The 24,042-nt window shown below is 42.4% G+C and overlaps 1 protein-coding gene across 1 annotated transcript in view; it reads left to right on the top strand.

The window, feature by feature from the left end:
- cdk8 (cyclin dependent kinase 8) overlaps positions 1-24,042 on the top strand; it is a 74,354-nt gene that overhangs the window by 33,954 nt on the left and 16,358 nt on the right. The window contains exons 4-6 of the mRNA XM_084326522.1: positions 12,883-13,023; positions 18,958-19,015; positions 20,604-20,735. Of these exons, the coding sequence (XP_084182648.1) occupies positions 12,883-13,023; positions 18,958-19,015; positions 20,604-20,735 (331 nt within the window). The remainder of the gene's footprint in view (positions 1-12,882; positions 13,024-18,957; positions 19,016-20,603; positions 20,736-24,042) is intronic.

Genomic DNA, 24,042 nt, shown 5'->3' with positions numbered 1-24,042 from the left:
CACACCATAAACTCACAAGTCCCATACGCAATGAAAATGCATATTTAATTAAATGTAAAGAACCATTGGAGACACCTGTCATTGCTGATGCTCGTTATCATTCGACTGCTTGGTATTATACTTAAGAGATCATTCAACGTTCCGTTTTGATCACTTTGATACATTGTAGCCATTGTCTTCCTAGCTGGGTTGTTGTGGGTGTATTATGTACATAATCTATTCATTCCAAAAAATTATAATACTTTTATTATGGTATGTTAATATGTGTGAAGCTCACTAGTAGGTTAATGTGTAAATATTACCATACATTTACATTTAGTCGTTTAGCTGAATTAACCTCATACAGAACTTACTCGCTTTGGATAAAAGCATCTACGTTAGCCTCATAGCATAATTGCCTAAGTAATTTTTTGGCCAAATTGATATTTCTGTCTAACTCTACTCTTCTCACACTGCAGCACCACCCTGGCGTAGTGGCTGTGTCCTCAGCCAATCAGAACCTTGTTATGTTACAAATCCCTTTCTGCCTAACTCACTTGTGTGGCTTGTGCCAAAATAATTTTTTTCTTTTCCGAAAGTCTTGAAAAATGACTTAGGCAATTATGCTATGAGGCTAACGTAGATGCTTTTATCCAAAGTGAGTAAGTTCTGTACGGCAAGTCAGCAGTAAGGGTACGACTCTTACAACTGAGTAACAATGTTCATCAAACCGTGCTGAAACTTGGGTGCTGCAGTAATGAGTGCATAGTTTTAAAGACATACCGGTATTAGTATAGTAGGAATAGTGCATGATAGTATAAGACGGTAAGTACGTTTTAATTTTTTCATTTCAGATATTGATTTAAGAAGTGTGTTTTTAGTCTATAAGATTGATCGGGTTTCGGCTGTCCTAACTGTGGTGGGAAGTTCGTTCCACCATTGTGGAGCGAGGACTGAGAATAGGCAGCTTCTCTTTGATGACCCACCTGAAGCTCAGATAGGAGTGGATGTAGAGCGGAGGGGTCTTGAGGGTGTGTAGTAGTTAGTAGGGCTGTCTTAAATACTTCGAAGCTTTGTTCGATGGGCACAGGATTTGAACTGGAAAATAAAATTCAAATATTTTTTTCTTCTTTTTACTGCAAAATCTTGCGCCTCCAATGCAACGGACGTCATACACCTCATTAACTCCGCCTCTCTTTGTTAACTACAACAAGCACATGGAGATTCCTCATTAACTCCTCTGTGTTGAATACAACTTGCTGCTTTTATAAAGCCTCAAATGACAGCTTACAATATTTCATAAAAGCAAAGTATTTCGTTTGTCTAAGATTTTAAAAGGTTTAAACTTTACAGCACTGATAATTCTCTATAGTATTTTTAGTTTTACCTGTGTTTGATAAGACACTCAGTCAGCAGCAGTGTCCCGACCCATATACAAACATGTCTTAATAAAACATGCTTAATTAAGTCGAATTCTGCCTTTGTCTCTATTAACTACATATAAATATTTATATAATTGTTTGCTTTATAGACGAAGGTTGCAACATAATAATGTTGTTGGCTGTGTAACGACTCATTATTAATTTAATTAATTAATCCAATCCACTTTATTTATAGAGCACATTTAAAAACAACAACGTTGACCAAAGTGCTGTACAAGTCCCACAACATAAGATGCAAATAAATCTTTAAAAAATAAAAATAAAAATTAATTATTGTCGAAGCTTCGAATTAAAATCGAATCTTGACTTGGGCCCAGAAGCTTCGACGGCCAAAAAAAGCCTCAAAGGTCAGCCCTAGTAGTTGGAGATCATTGACCGGAGGTAGGCGGGAGCCGTTCCCTTTGCTGCGCGATATGCCAGGTCAAGGACCTTGAAGCGGATTTGTGCGGCAATGGGGAGCCAGTGCAGGTCCCTAAGGGCCCTTTCTCACTTACGTTTGGGGATCGAATCACTGCTCCCGGGAACGTAGGGGGGGGGGGGGGGGGGAAGTGTTCTCACTCACCCCTTTTGGGATGCGAAACGGCGCTGATTCGTTTTACCCCCCGCTGAACGGGATCAGTTGGATTAGGTGGTCTCGGAATCGGGCCGTGCGGGTGCGGGGGGGCGTGACATACACAACGTCGTTACTGTCATGCTTGCTTGAATTTTGGGCAGATAACGCCACACAACAACAACTGGAGAATACCCTTAAAAACGATATTTATGGGCAATTTGAGAGTTCAGACCTCAACCAAAAACAAGTGGATGAAACATGAAGCCACGTTACAAACGCACAGCACTTCCCTGGCTCGCATTAGGCCTGGCAATTTTTGTTTGCCATGCTATTTTCTATACATTAGTTTCTTGTTTGAATGCATTTATTTCTATTAGACCAGTGGTGCCCAACCAGTCGGCCGTGGTCGACCAGTAGATCAATGACATGTAATATAATTACCACGAACGATGGGATAATGTTAGCTGCGGGACAGGCTAAGCTAACTAGCGTTAGCTGTTAGCTTAGCGTTAACGTTAACCCTGCAAAACGCTCAAAAGCGGACTCTACAACAGAGTTCCATTTGTGAGAAAAGAGGCAGAACACACAGTGAATGTATCCGTTTTGTTTATTGCACGTTCTTTGCTGAAAAGAAAAAGTGCTACAGGCTATACTAGACTAGGCTAAGCTAACTAGCGTTAACCGTTAGCTTAGGGGGGGGCAGGTGGCGCACGGAGATTACGTTCGTCACCAACACCGGGAGACACTAGGATTCGCCTGTTCGAATCCAGCTCCCGGCGTTGCCATCAGCTTGGCTGGCCTCTCACACTGATACAATTGGCTGTATCAGGGGGTGGGAAAAGCTGAAGGGTGGGTCCTGGGCGCTGTGGACAGCGACCCCTACAGTTCGGTCGGGGCGCCTGCTCAGCGAGGGTTGGAACTGAGGAGAGATAGTGTGGCCTCCCACACGCTACACTCTCCCCGGTGAGAACCTGCGCGGCCAGGTTGGCCTGCCCCAGGCTGCACATGCGTCGGAGGAAAGCATGTGACAGTCTCCGGTCTCCCGGACCAACAGTAGGGGAAAGTACGCAACAACCAGGAAGGGTGGGATGGGAGAAAAATCGGGAAAAAAGGAGGGGAAGAAAGATAATTAAAAAAAAAAAAAAAAAAAACGTTAGCTTAGCGTTAGCCCTGGGAAACGCTCAAAAGCGAACTCTACAACACCATCCATTCGTGATAAAATGGGGTGGGTTATATTGACAAGGCTTGACAACAGAGGTTCAAATATAACTTCATATTTATTGCTTATTTATTCATTTTATATCAGCGCCATGTTAACACTTCCTGTGTTTACATTTTCAAACGTGACATCATCGCCTACGGCAGTGCTTCTCAAACTTTTTCTGTCAGGCCCCCCTTTGGCGGACCAAAATATCTTGGGCCCCCCCCCCTCCCCTCGCCCCAACAAAATAGTCATGAAATGGGCCATGTTTAAATTTATTGAAATATCACCAATATCGTGACCTTTCAAATTGACAACACCTTCCCTCGCGAGAGCCACCTTGCCTCGCTGTGAAACAGCACTGCAGAATGGTCAGCTCCCATCTCCTCACACAGCGCAGAGAACAGGCGCGCTTTCAGGGCTCGGGTTTTTTTTTTCTTTTTTTTTTTATATTTTTTGCACAAATCTCTCCAATATTCAAAACATCTCTTTCCACATCATCATATGCAATTTCCAGGATTTGCCTTTTTCTTTTTTGTAAGAACATACAAAACATGTAAAGGACTCATACAAATACATTAACAACTGACATGGAAAATAAAAAAAGACTTACGAAAAAAGAAACATACTATACTATACATTATGCGTATACATCCCTGATATATATACTTTGCATGTAGACCGAACTACCTTCGAGCAGGTATGTGCTGCATCCTCTATCGGGATGCCACCCTTCTCCATATTGCATGTGAGAGAAAGCGCCCCAGACACATGCAGTTGTGCATGATAACATGCATGCACACATGTCTCCAACACATGTATGTGGGTACGTGTATCACGTAAGCATGTGTACATGCCTCATATGTGTGTGTGTGCATCTTCCTGGTATGTGACTGTACTCCTATCTCTTGTGTGTGTCTCGTATCCATGTGTGCCTCTGCCCCCTATGTGAGTGTATATCTCAGACGTGTATATATATGTGCGTCTCAGCTACGTATGTGTGTGTCTCCTATATACATGTGTATCCCCCATATGTGTCAGTGAAAGCCTATATTTCAACTATGTGTATATGTAGGTGTGTGTATGCCTATTTCCTATAAGTGAGTATGTACATGTATGTGTGCCCCTGACGTGTATAACTTATCCTTGTGTATATGAGTGTGTGTAAACCTATTATGTACACATATGAATATGTGTATCCTAGATACTTGTATGCGGCTATACCTGCGCACATGTGAGTGTGATAGAGACAGTGACCGTTCCATAGATACACCATCCGGACATAAAATACATGTACATACATACACAATACATTATAAAGCACAAGTACCATCAGATCAGATCCCTTTTTTCATATTCATCCTTGATAACATTGTAATCCCACCTTAATCATTTGTCCCCAGACCGTTCAGTCAGGTGTAGAAAACTGTCCCATACCTCAGCGAAAATATCCTCTCTCCCTGCGACTCTATACGTCACCCTTTCATATGATGCTGTCCGGAACATTAGTTCCATCCATTCTTTAAAAGTAATATCAACAGGTGATTTCCAATGTCGTAATGCAATTCTACATCCTGATATCATGGCCATTCTATACCACATTCCCCGGTATTTAGGCAGTTTAATCCCTTTCGGTACTATACCCAAAACACATGCCATTGGGGCGTTATTTATCTTCACATTCAGAACCTTATTTAGGAATATCACAATTTGATCCCACATTTTCCGGACCTTCTCACATTCGTACAGCATGTGCAGTAAAGTGCCTGTCTCCTTCTCACATCTCCAGCAGATGTCACTGTCCCTTAATTTCAGTCTGGCCAGTTTACTAGGCGTCCAATAGCTTCTGTTCAACACTTTGTAAAAAATAAGTTGCGATTGCGCCTCCCTAGAGAATTTACCCCATTTGAGGGCTCGGGTTTTGATGAAATTTACTACGTTTATAACTTCTGTCAAAACCTCATTCAGCTCAGGGCTAAGCTGTCTTGACGCTGGCGCCTCTCTGTGAATTTACAGTGCGTCCATTGCGCGTTTGGCGAGACCCCCTTGATGAGCGCCTGTAGCCCCCTCCTTTTCCCTGCCATGGCCTGCGCACCATCAGAGCAAAAGCCCACACAGTTCTCCCATTTCAGTCCATGTTCTGTCAGGTAACTGTCAATAATTTTGAAGAGCTCATCAGCTGTCGCTCTGTTTTTGACATATTTGCAAAACAGCAGATCTTCACTCAGTGACTGGGAATTTACAAAGCGAACATAGGAAATAAGCAAACAGTCTTTATTGCTGTCAGTCTTTGACAAGGCAACACGCATGTCATCCTCAAGGCTCAACTTGGCCCTATATTTAGTTTTCAGATCTGTCATGGATGAAAAGCCAGCTTCACACAGATATGTGGTGCTGAATGGTATCAACACCTTAACTGCTGCATCATGAGATACTTGGTACTCAGCACCACACTCTGAAACTAGCTCTCCAGGTGGTATCGGATGAGATTTCAATGAGTTCTTCCAAGAGTTTGGATGGAGATGTGTCAGGAAGCTTTGTCTCAATGTTGTCTGTAAAGTTTTTTTTATCCAGAGTAACTTGGTGATCCTTTTCTGTGTTTTATTAAATAATGATTTTCAGATTTTGAGAAATGGTCAAACTTATCCAAATATGGTATTTTCATGGAGAACAGTGCAGCTGCAACAGATAGCACTTTAGTGATAATTTTCTGTAATCCAAAAAAAATAAATTTTTATTTAATTTTTTTTATCTCAAGGCCCCCCCTGTCATGCCTCTGCGCCCCCCCTGGGGGGCGCGCCCCCCACTTTGAGAAACACTGGCCTACGGCAAGCGTAAACGCTCAAAAGGCAAACCGTAAACAGAACCCGGAACGAAACAAGACTGCAGTGTGTACGCAAACTAGAGGGGGGAGAGGGGGGGGGGAGTTCGCATCAGATCTCGGAACGGGCCAGAACGGAACGGAATAGAAACGAATAGGGTGAGTGAGAAAGGGCCCTACCTGTTCCACCCCAGGTGAAAATCTGCATAAAATGTATACCTAGGTAAATGGAATATTGCTCCACTTCTACAAGGGCTATTTGCATATTCTTGGTATCTAGGAACATCTATGGACCTCAATGAATGTATTCTCAGTGTCAGAAATATTGTGTCTATTACTAGGCTTGCTTAAATTGTGATGAAACAAAGGAAAATATGAATTATGATTTTTCTTTTCATCTTTGACAGTGAATAAAACCATGATAATAATGACCAAACTTAAAAAACTGCCACTGAGCTCATTCAGTACCCTCTTGAGATCATGTGTACAAAAGATCTAAGGAAATTAATAAAGGGAAGATGATCAAATTGAAGGTTTTGTATATACAGTACTGAATTCTCCCATCCGGACCAATGCAATTTGAAATATTATTATAGAATATAGAATATATGCTTATACATTACCTTATTATAGCCAATTCGCACATTTATATATATATACATATAGTATCTTTCAAATGGCCGAGTTCAATTTGGATATAGTATCACCAGGCGTGCATAATAACATATACTGATATTTAATGTAATCAACTGTACTTTTTTATTTCCCCCAGTGTAACCATTTTGTAACTAATTTCAGATCTAATTCTTCCTACATGATTACAATAGTGTGGAGAAACTGACTGCGTTTCAATATTTGTCAAAAACGTTACCTTTTGTAGCTTATTATCGCGAATCATAACAATTATTGATATGATTCATTCAGAACGCTGAACTTTGAAACACCATAGTGGACCACAGGAAGTGTAGAACGGAGAAATTCCAACACTGAACGATAGCTAGCGATCCCCTCTTCAAAATGGCCGCAAAAAGATTCCAATTCCCATGGTTCAACATTTCCATTTCCGCTTCCGGGTCAAAAAACGAGTGGAAAATAAAAACTTAAAATGATATAAATACACTTTTAACCTATTGCTAAACTATTGCCAACCTAACGTTTTACATTCTACATGTATTTGTGACATAGTAGTGATAATAATACTTGAAAACGGTTGATTTTAAAATCACAAATTATTTTGCATCTTTATAAAAATATTAGTTTCCAAGAATAGTTTCTTTAATAGTTGTCATACAGAAGTACAGAATACTTTTATACAAAATGCTTCTTACTGTTACGCTCCAGAGACTGTGCAAGACAAGATAAGTATGAAATAAAATAACATAGTATAGCATGTAAATTAGAAGTAAAAAAAATTAGGTCACAGTGTTCAATATAGACATATGTACAATGTTCGATGCAGAGTAGACGTAACTGAGTTACCATATAATATACAATACTGTGTAGTGTACTAATATACAATACTATATAGTGCAAGGCAGAAATAGGATGAGGTGCAATTTAGGTACAATTTACAGTAGGTGTACGAGTTGTAGTGCAAATCCTTTATCAATAAATATAAAGTGTGTTTGTGTGATTTAAAGTGTGGAGAGTGGGTGCTGCAGTGTGTTTGTTTGTTTAAGTGAGTGTGTGCGTGTGGGTGTGTGTGCTGTGAGCATTTGATGGTTGTTGCATAGTGTTTATTGTTCGTTTAGCAGCCTGATGGCCTGGGGATAGAAGCTTCTTCTGAGTCTTTCTGTGCTCGCCTTAAGACTCCGGTATCGCTTGCCTGACCGCAGCAGTTCAAAGAGGCAGTTGTTCGGGTGGCTCGAGTCCTTAATAATTCTCTTAGCCTTCCCCTTGCACCGCTTGTTGTAAATGTTCTGGAGGGTGGGAAGCTCCCCTCCAATTGTGCGTTCGGCTGAACGTGTCACTCTTTGTAGTCTGCTACGGTCTTGTGCAGTGCTATTCCCAAACCAGGAGGTGATGTTGCCAGTCAGGATGCTCTCTATTGTACATGAGTAGAAGTTCCTAAGGATCTTCTGACTGACTTGGAACTTCCTTAGGCGCCTGAGGAAGTAGAGGCGTTGTCGTGCCTTCTTCACAACACTGTCAATGTGTGTGGTCCATGTCAAATCCTCGGATATGTGGGCTCCGAGGTACTTGAAACTGTTCACTCTCTCAACCGGTGCCCCGTCGATGCTGAGGGGGCTGTAGTCCTTGACCCCCGACCTCCTGAAGTCCACAATCATCTCTTTTCTTTTGCTGACGTTCAGGGAGAGGCAGTTCTCCTGACACCACTGTGACAGGTTCTCTACCTCTTCCAGGTAGGCCCTTTCGTCGTTGGCAGAGATCAGGCCCACCACTACTGTGTCATCAGCAAATTTGATGATGGTGTTGTTGTTCCGCTGTGCTACGCAGTCATGTGTGTACAGGGAGTAGAGGAGGGGGCTCAGAACACAGCCCTGGGGGGCCCCTATGTTGAGCGTGATGGATGAGGAGGTGCAGTTGCCTGCTCTTACCACCTGGGGTCTGCCCGTCAGGAAGTCCAACCCTGCCCGTCTGCCTAGATAATGTCAAAAGGGGTCGGTACCGACCCTGTCGAGTGGAACAGGTTAAGAAGTGGGGTAACATGGGCTGACTTTGGTAGGTTGGAGATCAGATGGGCGGCTGTGTTCTGAATGAGTTGAAGAGGCTTGGTGGCGGTGGTCGGTAGACCAGCGAGCAGTGCATTGCAGTAGTCGAGGCGAGACATGGCTGTTGATTGGACAAGGAGTTTGGTGGCTTCTTTTGTCAGGAAGGGGCGGATCCTTCTGACATTGCTCAGGAGGAACCTGCTGGTTCTGGTTGTTGCAGCAATGTGAGCGGAGAAGTTCAGCCGGTCATTAAGGACCACACCAAGGTGCTTGGCAGTTGGGGATGAGGCTACGGCTACATTTTCCACTGTGATGGAAAGGTCTGTTAGCAGGGAGGATTTGGCCGGCAGGTGAAGCAGTACTATTTTGCTTAGGTTCAGTTTGTGATGCACGATATATCGGCCGCCGATATAATATCGGCCGATATGGCCGTTTTTTTTACACATCGGTATCGGTCCAATATCAAGATAGGGCCGATATTATTATTTTTTTTTTTTTTTTAATCTTTTTTTTTTCTTTTTACATGTTTTGACCTTAAATAGTTTCAAAATATCAGTCATTTCTGAAAATAAGTTACAAAAGTAAAAAAAATTATGCGTTTTGGAAAATAGCTCTTTATTTGATTATCATAAAAAAGTGTTTTCTATACAGAATACCGATATCGACATCGGTAAATATCGGTATCGGCCAGAACAGCAATATTAATATCGGTTATCGGTATCGGCCACAATTTTCACATCGGTGCATCACTAGGTTCAGTTTGAGGTGGTTGGTCAGCATTCAGGCGGAGATCCGCTCAGAGACATGGATATCTGAGGGAGGAAAGGAGAGGAAGAGTTGAGTATCATCGGCATAGCAATGATACGAGAAGGCATGGGACGTGATAATGTTACCCAGAGATTTGGTGTAGAGGGAGAAGAGGAGGGGTCCAAGGACCGAGCCCTGGGGGACACCCGTCCGAAGGGGGCAGGGGGCCGACAGGTACCCTCTCCATGATACTTTGTAGGAACGGTCGTCGAGGTAGGATGTCAGCCATGCCAGCACAGAGCCAGCCACTCCCATTCCTGCGAGGGATGCGAGGAGGATCTGATGGTTGACCATGTTGAAGGCTGCCGACAGGTCCAGGAGAATCGGGACAGAGGAGAGGCCCTTCGCTTTTGCCAAGTGAAGAGCCTCTGTGACTGCTATGAGGGCCGTCTCTGTGGAGTGACTAGTCCTGAAGCCTGACTGTTTAGGGTCTAGGACAGACCTGGGCATTGTACGGCCCGCGGAAGATTACATGATGATAATTTTTTTTTTTTTTTTTTATATATACTTTTTTTTTCATGTCAACGTTCACACGCACAATATACGCTTACCTAGGATTTGACTTGATTCAACAACAAAGCAGTCGGGGCAAGCCGAAAACGGTCGAAAGTGTGGTTATTTGAAGTTTGGATTTCTTTTTTCACAACTGAGGTAGGTAGATTAAAGTACAGAAAAAAGGTACCGTTGGGTACCGGTATCGATTCACAGGTACCGGTACCGTATCGGTTCAAATGTGAACGGTACCCATCCCTACTGAACACACAACTGCAGGGCAAGGGCATTTTTGCTCATGAAATGCATAGCCATGTGAAAGCCTTCATGACAAAGTTGCAATTAATTTCAAGGCAACTAGGCAGCAACAATCTCAAACACATGAAAACCCTGAAAGAGGTCAAACCATCAGCTGATCACCGGCACAGGTACTCATCCATGTTGGGAGCACTGCATGATGAATCTTCAAGGCGTTTTCAAGATTTCAAAAAGGTTGAGGATGAAATGCAGCTGGTTTCCTCTCCCTTTACCTGCAGTGTTGATAGTGCACCCACTGATGTTCAGCTTGAACTCATTGACCTGCAGTCTGATTCACTACTGAAAGAGCACTTTAAGTCAGCATCACTGCTAGAGTTCTACTCTGCTCTCAAGGAGGAGAACTTTCCAAACATGAGAAGACATGCTCAGAAGATGTTGGTTCTCTTTGGATCCACCTATATGTGAACAGACATTCTCAGTCATGACGTTTACCAAGTCCAGATCCTCTCTCACTGATGAACATCTGGCAGCTGTGCTTCGCATCTCCACCTCAGACATGCAACCTGACTTTGATGGACTTGTTAAAGCTCAACAGAGACTGGATTTATCACACTGAATGAAAAAAAAGAGCTGAAGAACACTAAAATGTGGAAATATAACAAGTGAAATAAGACACTTGATCTTTTTCTTTCTTTTTTTTGCACAGTTCTGAAAACATTAAATGTTTAATATAGGCATGTAAAGTAAAAAAGGCTACTGGGACACTTTTCTTTACACAGTTCAGTGACATGTCTTGTTTATTTTGGCTATAAGATGATGTGATGTCTTTAGAAAGCTAAGAAAATCCTTGTTTCAATAGTATATGAAAACTCAAAATAATAACTTTATTTGTATAGCACTTTTTCATACATGCCCTTTGTTATTAATGTTTCACATTTTGTTTATCATTTTGGAAATAAATTCTATTTGAATAAATGATATTTTTGAAAGCTAACCTCACCTTTTAATTGCCAAATAATAACATACACTCTTACCAGGGGTCAAAACAATGCCATTTACTGTTTTTTATATAGAAATAAAATGTATATTATGCATAATTGAGTTTGGAATTTTGGCCCGGCCCTCCAACATATTTTCAGTTGCTCATTCGGCCCCCCGGGAAAAATAATTGCCCACCCCTGGTCTAGGAGGTCATTCTGTAAGAGATATTCAGTAAGTTGGTTGGATACAGCACGTTCGAGTGATTTAGACTATTAGGCTGCACTTACTGTGTCCACGCTTTTCCATTTCCCTTCTTGCATTATTTGAACATTTACCCTCTTTTTATATCGTGATTAAAATACAGGCATACTGTATATAAACACCATTATTAGTTATTCTGCCTCCAGCATGGACTGAAACCTAGCTCCACATGCAGAAAGAAAGAAAGAGACACAAAATGGTGCATTTTATACATTATTCTCATATATAGTATACACACACACACACTGAGTAATTCATGTGTTTCTATTCTGTTTGATTTCGACTGATCCTTGAGTTTTGTTTGTCACTTTCTCTCAAGCACTTTTCTCAGTTTAAAACAAAGTGGTGTACAAAATAGAAATTGTACTTATTATATATTTTTGTATCTACTTTTTCTCCCCTTTATTCTTTTTTTTTTATCCACTTTTTCTCCAATTTTTCTATATTTTCTCCCATCCCAATTTCGTATCATCCAATTCAACCCTCCCCTGTCACGAACGCTGTTTCTTGCCTCCCACAAGCCGGCTGCAATGTGGACTAAGTCATACATAGCACAAGTCCCCTCCGGTACTTGAGGTAACAGCAGTCGCATCTTTTCACCTGCGCAGCTCGATCTCTGTGTCGAGGAGTAACGCGTGGGAGGCTCACGCTGCCCCCGACACTTCCTGATTCTACTGCGCAGGCGCACCAACCGACTTGTAGGAGTCGCTTGTTCACAACGTTCGATCCCCACCCTTCAGTTTTCCCTCCCCGTAATACGGCCAATGTGTATTACTGCGGACGACCAGCTAAACTGAAAACAATGTGGAGAGCTGGATTCGAACATGCGAATCCTAGCGTCTCCACACTGGTGGCGAGTGCCTTGCCCACTACACCACCTAGCCGCCTTCTCCCCTTTATTCTGTATTTTTTCCCCCCATCCCAATTCCCAATTCCCTTCCTGGTCGTTGCGTGCCTTTTACCCCCACCTGCCGGTCTAGGGAAGGTTGATAGATACTATCACCTGTCTCCTCCGATACATGTGGAGTCAGCCAGCCGCTTATTTTCACCTGACAGCGAGGACTCCCGGGGGAGCGTAACGTGTGGGAGGATCACACTACTTCCCCCAGTTCCCTTCCTCGCTGAGCAGGCGCCCCGACCGACCTGTAGGAGTCGCTGTTTACAACAACCAGGATACATGCCCCACCGGCTTCCCACCCTCTAACACTGCCAATCGTGTTAGTATGGACAACCGACCAAGCTGGAGGTACCGCTGACAGCTGGATTCAATACCAGTGTCTCTGCGGTGGTAGGCAGGCACTTAGTCCGCTGCGCTACCCAGCTGCCCGAAATTGTACTTATTCTTTATTTGGATCCCCATTCGTTTTTTGTTATGGTGAAATGAACGAATCCCATGTCTCTTCTTCTCTCCACAGCACATCATAAAGTTCCACAGAGCGTCCAAGGCCAATAAGAAGCCCCTTCAGCTGCCAAGGGGGATGGTCAAGTCCCTCCTTTACCAGATCCTGGATGGCATCCATTACCTACATGCCAACTGGGTCCTTCACAGAGACCTGGTGAGGGGGTGCAGTGATACCACTTTTTCACACCAATTCCGACTACTAAACTTATCTGTATCGGCCGATTAGTTTAATTTAGTTTATTTATTTAGCTTATTATTATTATTATTATTATTATTATTATTATTATTATTATTATTATTATTATTATTATTATTATTATTATTATTATTATTATTATTATTATTATTATTATTATTATTTTTTTTTTTTTTTTTTTTTATTATCTTTTCCCCCCTCCTTTTTCCGATTTTTCTCCCATCCCCACCCTTCCTGGTTGTTGCGCACTTTCCCCTACTGTTGGTCCGAGAGACCGGAGACTGTCACATGCTTTCCTCCGACGCATGTGCAGCCAGCCGGCAGGCCAGCCTGGCCGCGCAGATTCTCACTGGGAGAGTGTAACGTGTGGGAGGCCGCACTACCTCTCTCCAGATCCTACCCTCGCTGAGCAGGCGCCCCGACCGAACTGTAGGGGTCGCTGTCCACAACGCCCAGGACCCACCCGCCAGCTTTCCCACCCTCTAATACTGCCAATTGTATTAGTGTGAACGGCCAGCCAAGCTGGTGACAACGCCGGGAGCTGGATTCGAACACGCGAATCCAGCATCTCCGCAGTTGGTGACGAACGCAATCTCCGCTACGCCACCTGACCGCCCGAGCACATTATTTAAAAACAGTGCTAGGAGGGAATGAAGCCCAAAGGGCTTGTACAAACTTGCACTCCCGTCCCATCAATGTCCATAAGGATATATGAACGAAATACATGTAAACATGGTCAAGAAAAGAAACTCAAAACACGATCAGAGACATAAGGCAAACACTAACGAAAAAATGTAAGATAGACAAGGATAAATATCATGTTCAAAACACAGCAACAAGAGCCAATAACAAGAGAAAAGTACAAGAAGGCAAAGCAGAGGAGAATAACGTATGAAAAATATATAATGAAGAAAAAGAACAAGAAGATAAAGTTCTTATCCATTGCTTTTAGATCAATATTTAGACATAGACCATAAGTTAGGAGTCATTGGACAAAAATGTGATATATAATACATGTTTCTCTATTAGAGAGATCTAACATGCAATTAATCTCACAAGCCATGTTACCGGTATTAAAACGTTGACATTGTTACATTTAGGCTACTTGTTACTTTTTTTAAATGATCAGCGTCTAGTTGTTATTTGTCCCATGGCTGTCCCTGCTGTAATAATAATAATAATGGATTGGATTTATATAGCGCTCTTCTCTGACTCAGAGCGCTTCACAGAGTCCATTATTCGTACATACACAGTCATACCGGTGGTGGTAAGCTACAATTGCAGCCAGAGCTGCCCTGAGGCAGACTCACGGAAGCGTGGCGAATAATCAACGCCTACGGCCCCTCCGACCACCACCAACATTCATTCACATGCATACACATTCATACGAGGCAAGTAGGTTAAGTGTCTTGCCCAAGGACACAACGGCAGTGGGATGGACATGGGCTTGAGATGAAAGATGTGTCACGTGAAGAAAACGCTGACATCCAGGCCTCTCATTTCCACGTTGTCTTGGAGAATACCTACCATTGGGCCGTGTCATGTTCAGTTGGGAAATGATCTTGCATATGTAAACCCACCGTACCCTTCTATCATAACCTGGAGGGTAATTGCCTCTCAAACATTGTCCACAACTGCTTTTTAATAGAGGTCTTGGTTGTTACAGGGTGGTTGGATATTAGATGTCGGCCCACACTGAGAACTGTAGGGTTGAAATGGAACCTCCCCTCGCTAGGATGCATTGGGTACATTTAGTCACTAGAGGGCAGCGGCGTAGAACCTTCATTAACACACAACTCTTCTTCTCATATAGTTTAACCTCTTAAGACTTAAGCCCTAGCCATATTTTCTGAAAATTCGCCTAAAAATACATACCTAAGTAAATGGAAGATTGCTCCAATTCTACAAGGTCTTTTTGCATGTTCTTGGTATCTAGGGACATCTATGGATCTCAGGGAATGTATTCCCAGTGTCAGAAAAATTGTGTCTGTTACTAGGAGAATATCAATATTTCTTTTTTCCATATTTGACAGTGAATAACACCATGCCAACATTGACCAGACGTGAAAAATTGCCACTGAGCTCATTCAGCACCTTCTTGTTCAGATCATGTGTACAAAAAATCTAAGCAAATGAATAAAGGGCAGATGGTTTACAGGTTTTTTTGTAGATACAGTACTGAATTTTGCCATCCACACACATGCAATTTGAAATATGAATATATAGGGATGGGAATTGATAAGATTTTATCGATACGATTCCATTATCGATTCTGCTTATCGATTCGATTCCCTTATCGATTCCTGATAATTTATAATTAAAATTTATAATTTAAATAAATAAATTGGAAATGCAACAGAACTAAGCTGGTTAGAATAACAACATGCAACTTGACATTTCTGATTGTCATTTATTGTTGAGCCCCCATGTCAGAAAAATACAAATATATAAAAATAACTATATACACTTAACACTATGATCGCCGGGAACGAGTTTTCACGTCATTCCGAGCCATGCTCATTCTGCCGAAGACGCCGTAACTCGTCTTTGATGTCAATATTTCAAAAATCTGTCATCGAAATCATATTTCCTTTCCGGAGCCCTGAGACACAGTACAAAGCTCCACTCAACTCTCTAGCGGTTCAAGAGCGCCATCTGGTGGCCGATCGGCAGATCGCCAACCGGATATTAACCTTTGAACCGGTAGTGCTCATCCATATGTGGTCCGGCCACTCGCTATCGTTAGAGAGACTCCGTCTTGATACAGTGAACATCGATCGGTGCAAATAACTCGAAAAAACAACATGATTTGGACGTATATACTATTATACAACCTGGAAATGGATCGGGCATTTCTACATCCCATAATAGAAAAAATTCTGTTCCACGCTCATCTGCCAGCGGCGCGAGGAAGATACGGTAAGATCCAGCGTTATATTCTAACGTGTTCTTTACTAACTGCTCTGATGAACATATGACCCACTCTGGATGAATCATCTAACGCTGCCCACGGAATTATAAACGATCCCCCGCCCATCCGGTCATCATCAGATGATACGTAGAAACCTCTAGAAGTACCTCCAGTTGAAATTTATTATCTGGCACAGATCGCTATCAAACATATAGGACAATAGATATAGGACATTGAATGGGCCATAATAATGGCAATTTAGCAATAGAATTTAAAAAGTTATAGCCCTGCAAAGAAGGGGAACTTCTCCATAGACAAATAGAGCTGGCGAGGGATGGTAAATTATGAATTTAACTTTGATCGCCGGGGTTAAATTCATCATTTACCATCCCTTGCCAGCCCTATTTAACATGGAGAAGTTCCCCTTCTTTGCAGGGCTATAACTTTTTAAATTGTATTGCTAAATTGACATTACCATGGCCCATTCAAAGTCCTATATCTATTGTTCAGGGTGTAGCAACGTTATACTTTTTCATTCACATATTCATACTAAAATACGGTCTAAAGTATAAGTATGTTTTATCGTTTTCTGCAGCTTTCTCCAGAACGTGATTTATAGCCCTAAATGCATTATATTGATGATTGTATACAGCTTGATAGCAATCGGCGCGAGATAAAAAAATGTCAACTGCACGTACTTCTAGAAGTTACTACGTATGATCTGATGTTGACCGGATGGGCGGGGGGTCGTTTATAATTCCGTGGGCAACGTTATATCATTCATCTAGTGTGGGTGATATGATCATTAGAGCAGTTAGTATAGAAGACATTAAAAAATAACGCTGAAACTCACCGTAGCTTCCTCTCGCCGTTGGGAGATGAGCGTGGAACAGAATTTTTTCTATTATGGGATGTAGAAATACCCGATCCATTTCCAGGTTGTATAATAGTATATACGTCCAAATCATGTTGTTTATCGAGTTATTGGCAACGGATCGCTATCCATTGTGTCGAGATCGAGTCCCGGGACCTATAGCGAGTGATCGGACCAAATTGAAATGAGCACCAGCTTCCACTTCCTGTTTCTTCCCTGGGCGATCAGGCCGATCGGCCACCAGATGGCGCTCTTGAACCGTTAGAGAGTTGATAGGGGCTCACCAGTACATCTCATGTCTCCGGGGGAGAAATATGATTTCGATCACAGATTTTTTAAATATTGATATCAAAGACGCTGTCCAGCGTCAACGGCAGAATGAGCATGGCGGGGAATGACGTGTTCCAGCGTCAACGGCGATTAAAGGGTTAAAATAAAATGTATTTGAGATTCTCTTAAACTAATTTATTTATTTGTTTAAAAAAAGTTTTTATTCTTAAACTAATTTAATCTATTGAATAACGACCTGTTGAATGCACGTGATGCGAGGCTTCTATCCTCACTACAGCCGACCAGTGGGAGGCATAGTCTAGCAACGTTCAAGACAGTGGAGGGAAGAATTGGAAATACGAAATTGGGATGGGAGAAAATGGGGAGAAAAAGTGGATACAAAATTTTTTAAGTACAAATAAAGTTAGGTTGCGTCATGTCCTCGCGTCAATATATGCCGGTTTTCCGTCTCAATGCGCTGAGATTTCTATAAACTCATATGTATTCATATTACACTTAAAATCATTGGTAAACAAACATAGTGCTGAAAATAGGGGTGTAACGGTACGCGGATACGTACTGTACCGCCTCAATGTGGTCCTCCGGTACAGTACGCGCTGTGCACCGAACGATTGTAACGGTACGGAACCTTTTTTTGCGGAACTTGAATCCCCCCCGGCCCTAATATAACGTGCACAACTAACCGGATGTTGTTTGTTCATCCCACGCAGCGCGCAGCTACACTGAACGAGAGCTGTAATTCAGCATAGCATATTAGCCTTAGTATGGCGAGTCAATACTAACTGACAGCCATGTCATTGTTCAACTTTATTACGAACTTTATCGCGCATTTGAAACAGCATCACCCGTGAATATGTGAATATCACTGGTACACGGAAGAAACGGATCCTAGTGCAAACCCAGCTCCCGTGACATTCAAGCAGCATCTCGCTATTAATTCAGACCGGGCCAAAGCAATAACAAACGCCATAGGTGTTTTTATAGCAGCAGATCTGCGACCATACTCCGTTGTCGAGAACACTGGGTTTAAGCACATGTTAAAAGTAATATAGCTTCACTACCTAGTTCCCTCTCGTCCGTATTTCAGCCAGCAAGTCATACCACCAGCTCTGTATAAACTAGCCCCTTTCGTGACTGTGATGCAAGCCCTGGCTGCCCCTGTATTCAAGCATCACAGTCATGAAAGGGGCTATGTATAAACAAGCACACGCTACAGTTGTCCACGACTTATCCTCCAAGGCATCTGCTATATAATAATCTTCAGATTTACTTAAGTGTTATTAGTAGGTTACAGCAGTAAGCATTAGTTTGCTCAGTAAATTATGGCCAATTCGTTTTATATAGTTTAATACAATTAAATAAATAGATAAATGAAAAGCAATTTCTTTTTTGTAGGTCCATATAGATGTCCCTAGATGCCAAGAATATGCAAATGGACCTTGTAGAAGTGGAGCAATATTCCATTTACCTAGGTATATATTTTAGGCGGATTTTCAGAAAATGGGCTCCGGGTGGAAGAGCTTAATTCCTTTCAGTTAAAAGCCCAATTTGTGATTTATTTTTACCATATCAAAGTGAGGTATAGTCACATACGTTCTTTAAGATTTAGATTTGTCAATGGCAAATACCGTATTTGGAACTTAACCTTTTGTAAATTTGAATATAGATGTGTTTGACATTAGTCTAGTGTTGATATTTGGATCACTGATCGGGCCTTTAATGCCCTGTCGGTGGTTATAATATGAGGATCATGGAAACATGTTTATGACTGTTTTGTTGTTGTTGTTGTTGTTTGCCACACCCTCCCACCCCGCAGAAACCAGCCAATATCCTAGTGATGGGGGAGGGGCCAGAGAGAGGTCGGGTAAAGATCGGTATGTATACTCATACTTTAGATTTGTGTTATTCATAGTTTAAAACATTCTCAACTGTTGAACTGAAAGTACCATTAGTCTCACCCTAGGATGTGGTCACCTTTTTAACACTGAGTGCCAACAATGAGAAACTCGTTATTTAATCGTTATTGCTTTTATTAGCAATATCCATTCATTTTTCATCAATCCAGCCTCACGTTATCATTGGGACTGGCTCTGACCTCGAAAAGGGAAAATACCGCCCCCTATCGTCTCCCGGATGGTAATACACCCATTGGATTGGACTCAATGGAAATGTGCGGAATCTTTTTTTTTTTTTTTAGGAATGTCCAAAAACTTCCGTTTTTCTAAACGGTATAAAACGGAAATGTACCGCAATCTGTTTCGTACATGTTTACTGCAAGCAAGTCATTGATAAGCGACGGGCGTATTAGACACATAGCCATAATATAGAATATAGAAATAGCTCCGCAAAAATCATGAAATATCGGAAAATCAGTCCCAAAAGGCTGGCATTCAAGCGATAAATCGTGCGCCTCCTGCTGGCACTCAATGTGTTAAAGGTAGAATCTGTAATGCCAGCAAACAGTGACTTCTAGGAGCCCCTCTAGGAGTTGGGACTAGGTATTGCATTTAGTAAAAAAAAAAAAATAAACACTGTTGGATGGGGGGAGGGGTTGCTATTGCTGGCCACACCCCAGGCTCTGTCAAGAGAGGTCTGGAGAAATTCAGTCAAATAAGTTACTGTATAAATATATATTATATTATAGCTATATAGTTTATTTGGAATGTTCCCATTATGGACGGAATCAAGTTGACGACATCAACATTCTAAATGGACCAAAGTTTTGTCGTCTTGTCGTAGTGTTTGTTAATATCAAAGCTGACTGGAAATAAACTGGGGTTCAAGCTGTTCCCCTACAGTAACAACATATTTCCACTGAAACTATAAGTCACAATATACTGTTGGTGTCTATTACTCCAGTGTTTACAACCATTACCAATGTAGACGAACCATTTACAGCTGCAAATACATTTAAGAAAGAGTTACCTGTAGTCCTTGTTTCAAGAGCTTAGTTATATTTATCTGTTGTCTAGTGTTGGTTCTTGTATCAAGAGTTCAGTCAACTAGAGAATGACAGCATGTTGTCTAGTTTTAGTCCTTGTATCAAGCGCTCAGTCACTCAACTAGAGAATGACAGCATGTTGTCTAGTGTTAGTCCTTGTATCAAGAGCTCAGTCACTCAACTAGAGTAACAACATGATGGCTAGCGTTAGTCCTTGTATCAAGAGCTCAGTCACTCAAGTAGAGTAACAACATGATGGCTAGTGTTAGTCCTTGTATCAAGAGCTCAGTCAACTAGAGTGACAGCATGTTGTCTAGTGTTAGTCCTTGTATCAAGAGCTCAGTCACTCAACTAGAGTAACAACATGATGGCTAGTGTTAGTCCTTGTATCAAGAGCTCAGTCACTCAACTAGAGTGCAACATGATGTCTAGCGTTAGTCCTTGTATCAAGAGCTCAGTCCGTCCGGTTTTGACCTGTTTTATGTCGTTTTGACCTGTTCGTTCTGGTTTTTGTTGCACAGCGGACATGGGCTTCGCTCGTCTCTTCAACTCGCCACTGAAGCCTTTAGCTGACCTGGACCCTGTGGTCGTCACGTTCTGGTACAGAGCTCCTGAGCTCCTGCTGGGGGCCAGGCACTACACCAAAGCCATCGGTGAGATATGTGTGTGTGTGTGTGTGTGGGGGGGGGGGGGGGGGGGGTTAGGGTTGGGTTATAGTTGGAGTTAGAGTTGGGTTAGGTTAGAGTTGGGTTAAGTTAGAGTTGGGTTAGAGTTAGGTTCTAGGAGCTTCTATCCCCAGGCAGGATCAGGATGCTCAATGACAATGTAACATCAACCCATCCATCTACACTCATTGCACACACATCCACATGCACACCCTCACTTTAAAAAACACTCACTTGGGGGGGCAGGTGGCGCACGGAGATTACGTCCGTCACCAACACCGGGAGACACTAGGATTCGCTTGTTCGAATCCAGCTCCCGGCATTGCTATCAGCTTGGCTGGCCCCTCACACTGATACAATTGGCCGTATCAGAGGGTGGGAAAGCTGAAGGGTGGGTCCTGGGCGTTGTGGACAGCGACCCCTACAGTTCGGTCGGGGCGCCTGCTCAGCGAGGGCTGGAACTGAGGAGAGATAGTGTGGCCTCCCACACGCTACACTCTCCCCGGTGAGAGCCTGCGCGGCCAGGTTGGCCTGCCCCAGGCTGCACATGCGTCGGGGGAAAGCATGTGACAGTCTCCGGTCTCCCGGACCAACAGTAGGGGAAAGTACGCAACAACCAGGAAGGGTGGGATGGGAGAGAAATCGGGAAAAAGGAGGGGAAGAAAGATACAAAAAAAAAAAAAAAAAACACTCACTTTAAACACTTTAACACTACACCATGTTTTATCTATTTTATTAAAGACAACCATACCTCATTTTTTTGTTTGCATTTTCGTTCCTCATTGTCTGCATTTTGTACCTCATTGCCTAACTTTTTACCTCATTGTACTTTAGTTGTAAATTGTATATTTGTATAGTGTTGGGACTTTATTCCTCTTTTACTTACTTTTAGTTTACTGTATGAAGCACATTCTCAGGGGCTCATACAGAATCAAGAGTTTCACTGTACATGCATGTACTTTATACGTGACAAATAAAAGCAAACTTTAAACTTGAGGTTAGGTTAGAGTTGGGGTTCGAATTATAGTTAGGTTATGGTTAGAATTAGAGTTATATATAGCATTTAAATATAACTCATTTACAATGTTTATGTCCCTTGCCTGTAGGGTTGGCTACCGAACTGTACTTTTAAGGGTACAGACCGAATTATGTTAGATCAATCTTTGCCACATTTTGGTACTTTGAGAGCAGATAGATTAAGACTAATCTAAGATTAGGATTAGGTAGAAAAAGGATCTGATGCGCAATTGTCATAGACGCAGACCAGTGCGGACCTTCAATTTTAGAAGCTATGACATCTAGCTATTCAGCCCTGTGTTCGACAGCCCTATACAACTCCTCTCGCAAGTTGCGCTGTGCTGTTTCTATGTGCAGTGAAAACTGCGAGAACCATAACTAACGTTAGCTGCTAACATTAACTAAGCTAAGCTAACTCTGGAAACGCCCACAGGCACAGCCGATAAATCGTTTTAGATTATCTGTGAGTGAGCTGGAAAGACCAGATGAGGTCAGAGGAGTTTGATAGTATTTACTGAGGATGGCCATATAATGTTGATATTTAAACGTAAACATGTATTTAAATTAAGGCCGGGCCGTTAACGCATTTACAGGGGTAAATTAACGCCGGACTATTATTGCGCGTTAAAGAAATTGACGCCGTTAATCTATTCTCAAAATTGGGTCTGGGAGCCAATTACATTAGCTGATGTATACCTGGTCGAATTACTCTGTGTGGGGAGACACGTTGTGGGCGTGTTTGTTTACACACTACACTCACGTCGCCAAAAAACATAATAGTTTCAAGTTGGTCTGAGAGAAGAATCAAGCATCGGAAATGCATTTGGACTGCAGTATTCTGTTGTGGATGGTTAAAACCTTTACATATTGTGGTGTGGTGTGGATTAAAACGTTCGTTTCCGGACCCGTTTGCTGCCTGAAATCAAGCTGGCGGGCTCGTTCAGCTAGAACCTCCACCACAAGTCTCTGTAAGTAAGCTAGCTAATGGCTAATGCATCCTTACTGGCAAGTATTTTCATATCTTAACCAACGTTGCAACTTGCAAGGCGCTTATAATGAAACGTTCCAACGGCGACATCAATTGTTCATCAATTCATTCAACCTAGCGTGCACTTATTTTCAACCTAGAACCTAAGCTCTCTCTCTCTCTCTTTCTCTCTCTTTCTCTCTCTTTCTCTCTCTCTTTCTCTCTCTCTTTCTCTCTCTCTTTCTCTCTCTCTCTCTGTCTCTCTGTGTGTGTCTCTCTCTCTCTCTCTCTCTGTCTGTGTGTGTGTGGGAGGAAGGAAGGGGTGGGGAGTCTCTGGAGTGTAACAGAAAGAAGCATTTTGTATAAAAGTATTCTGTACTTCTGTATGACAACTATTAAAGAAACTTGAAAACTTGGAGTGAGGAAGAAAGGGGGAGAATGAATGAGAACTTTATTTAACAGATTGCAGAATGGGTACAATACAGTACAGCTCAATACACACAATTGTTAAGGGGATGCAGACCAGAGAAAGACGTTTGTCTTGTTTACATCAGGGTCCCCCATTTTCAATTCATAGTGACATTTATGACATTTATGAGAGACGGAGAGCTAAGAGACATACTAGGAGAGAGAGATTAGTGGAAACTGTCAATGATCAACAGATGTTGACTGTAAGAATCTGTAAGGGCATCAATGGGAACAATACATTTATTTATATATATTTTTTTTTTTTCATTTTCTATTTTTCTCCCATCCCAATTTCGTATTTACAATTCTTCCCTCCCCTGTCTTGAACGTTGCTAGACTATGCCTCCCACTGGTCGCTGTAGTGAGGATAGAAGCATTGCATCACGTGTCCCCTCCGGTACACGAGGAGGCAGCCTGTCGCATCTTTTCACCGCAGCAGCTCGAACTCTCAGTGGCGAGGAGTAACGTGTGGGAGGCTCATGCTGCCCCCGATACTTCCTGTTTCCGCCGCACCGGTGTCACCCAACCGACCTGTAGGAGTTGCTGTCCACAACGTCCAATCCCTACCCACCGGCTTTCCCACCCTCTAACACTGCCAATTGTGTTAGTATGACGGCCGGCCAAGCCGGTAGGCGTCTATACTTTCCACAAGCAACTTGTCCTTCCGTGTTCCCGTTTTGCGCTCTGATTGGCCACGCACGTTTCTGGTCATGTGACATGTGTGCCCAATCGCATGACGAGCAGTGTCTTAGCCCATTTCCGCGTCGACCAGCCTGCAAACGGCCTTAACGCCTAGTTTATCACTGGTTAAGCTTAGGCAACTCTTTTGCAGTTGGTTAAGGT

This window comes from Notolepis coatsorum (assembly GCF_963971535.1).
Source record: "Notolepis coatsorum genome assembly, chromosome: 12".
NCBI lineage: Eukaryota > Metazoa > Chordata > Actinopteri > Aulopiformes > Paralepididae > Notolepis > Notolepis coatsorum.
This window is presented reverse-complemented; position numbering and strand designations above follow the sequence as displayed.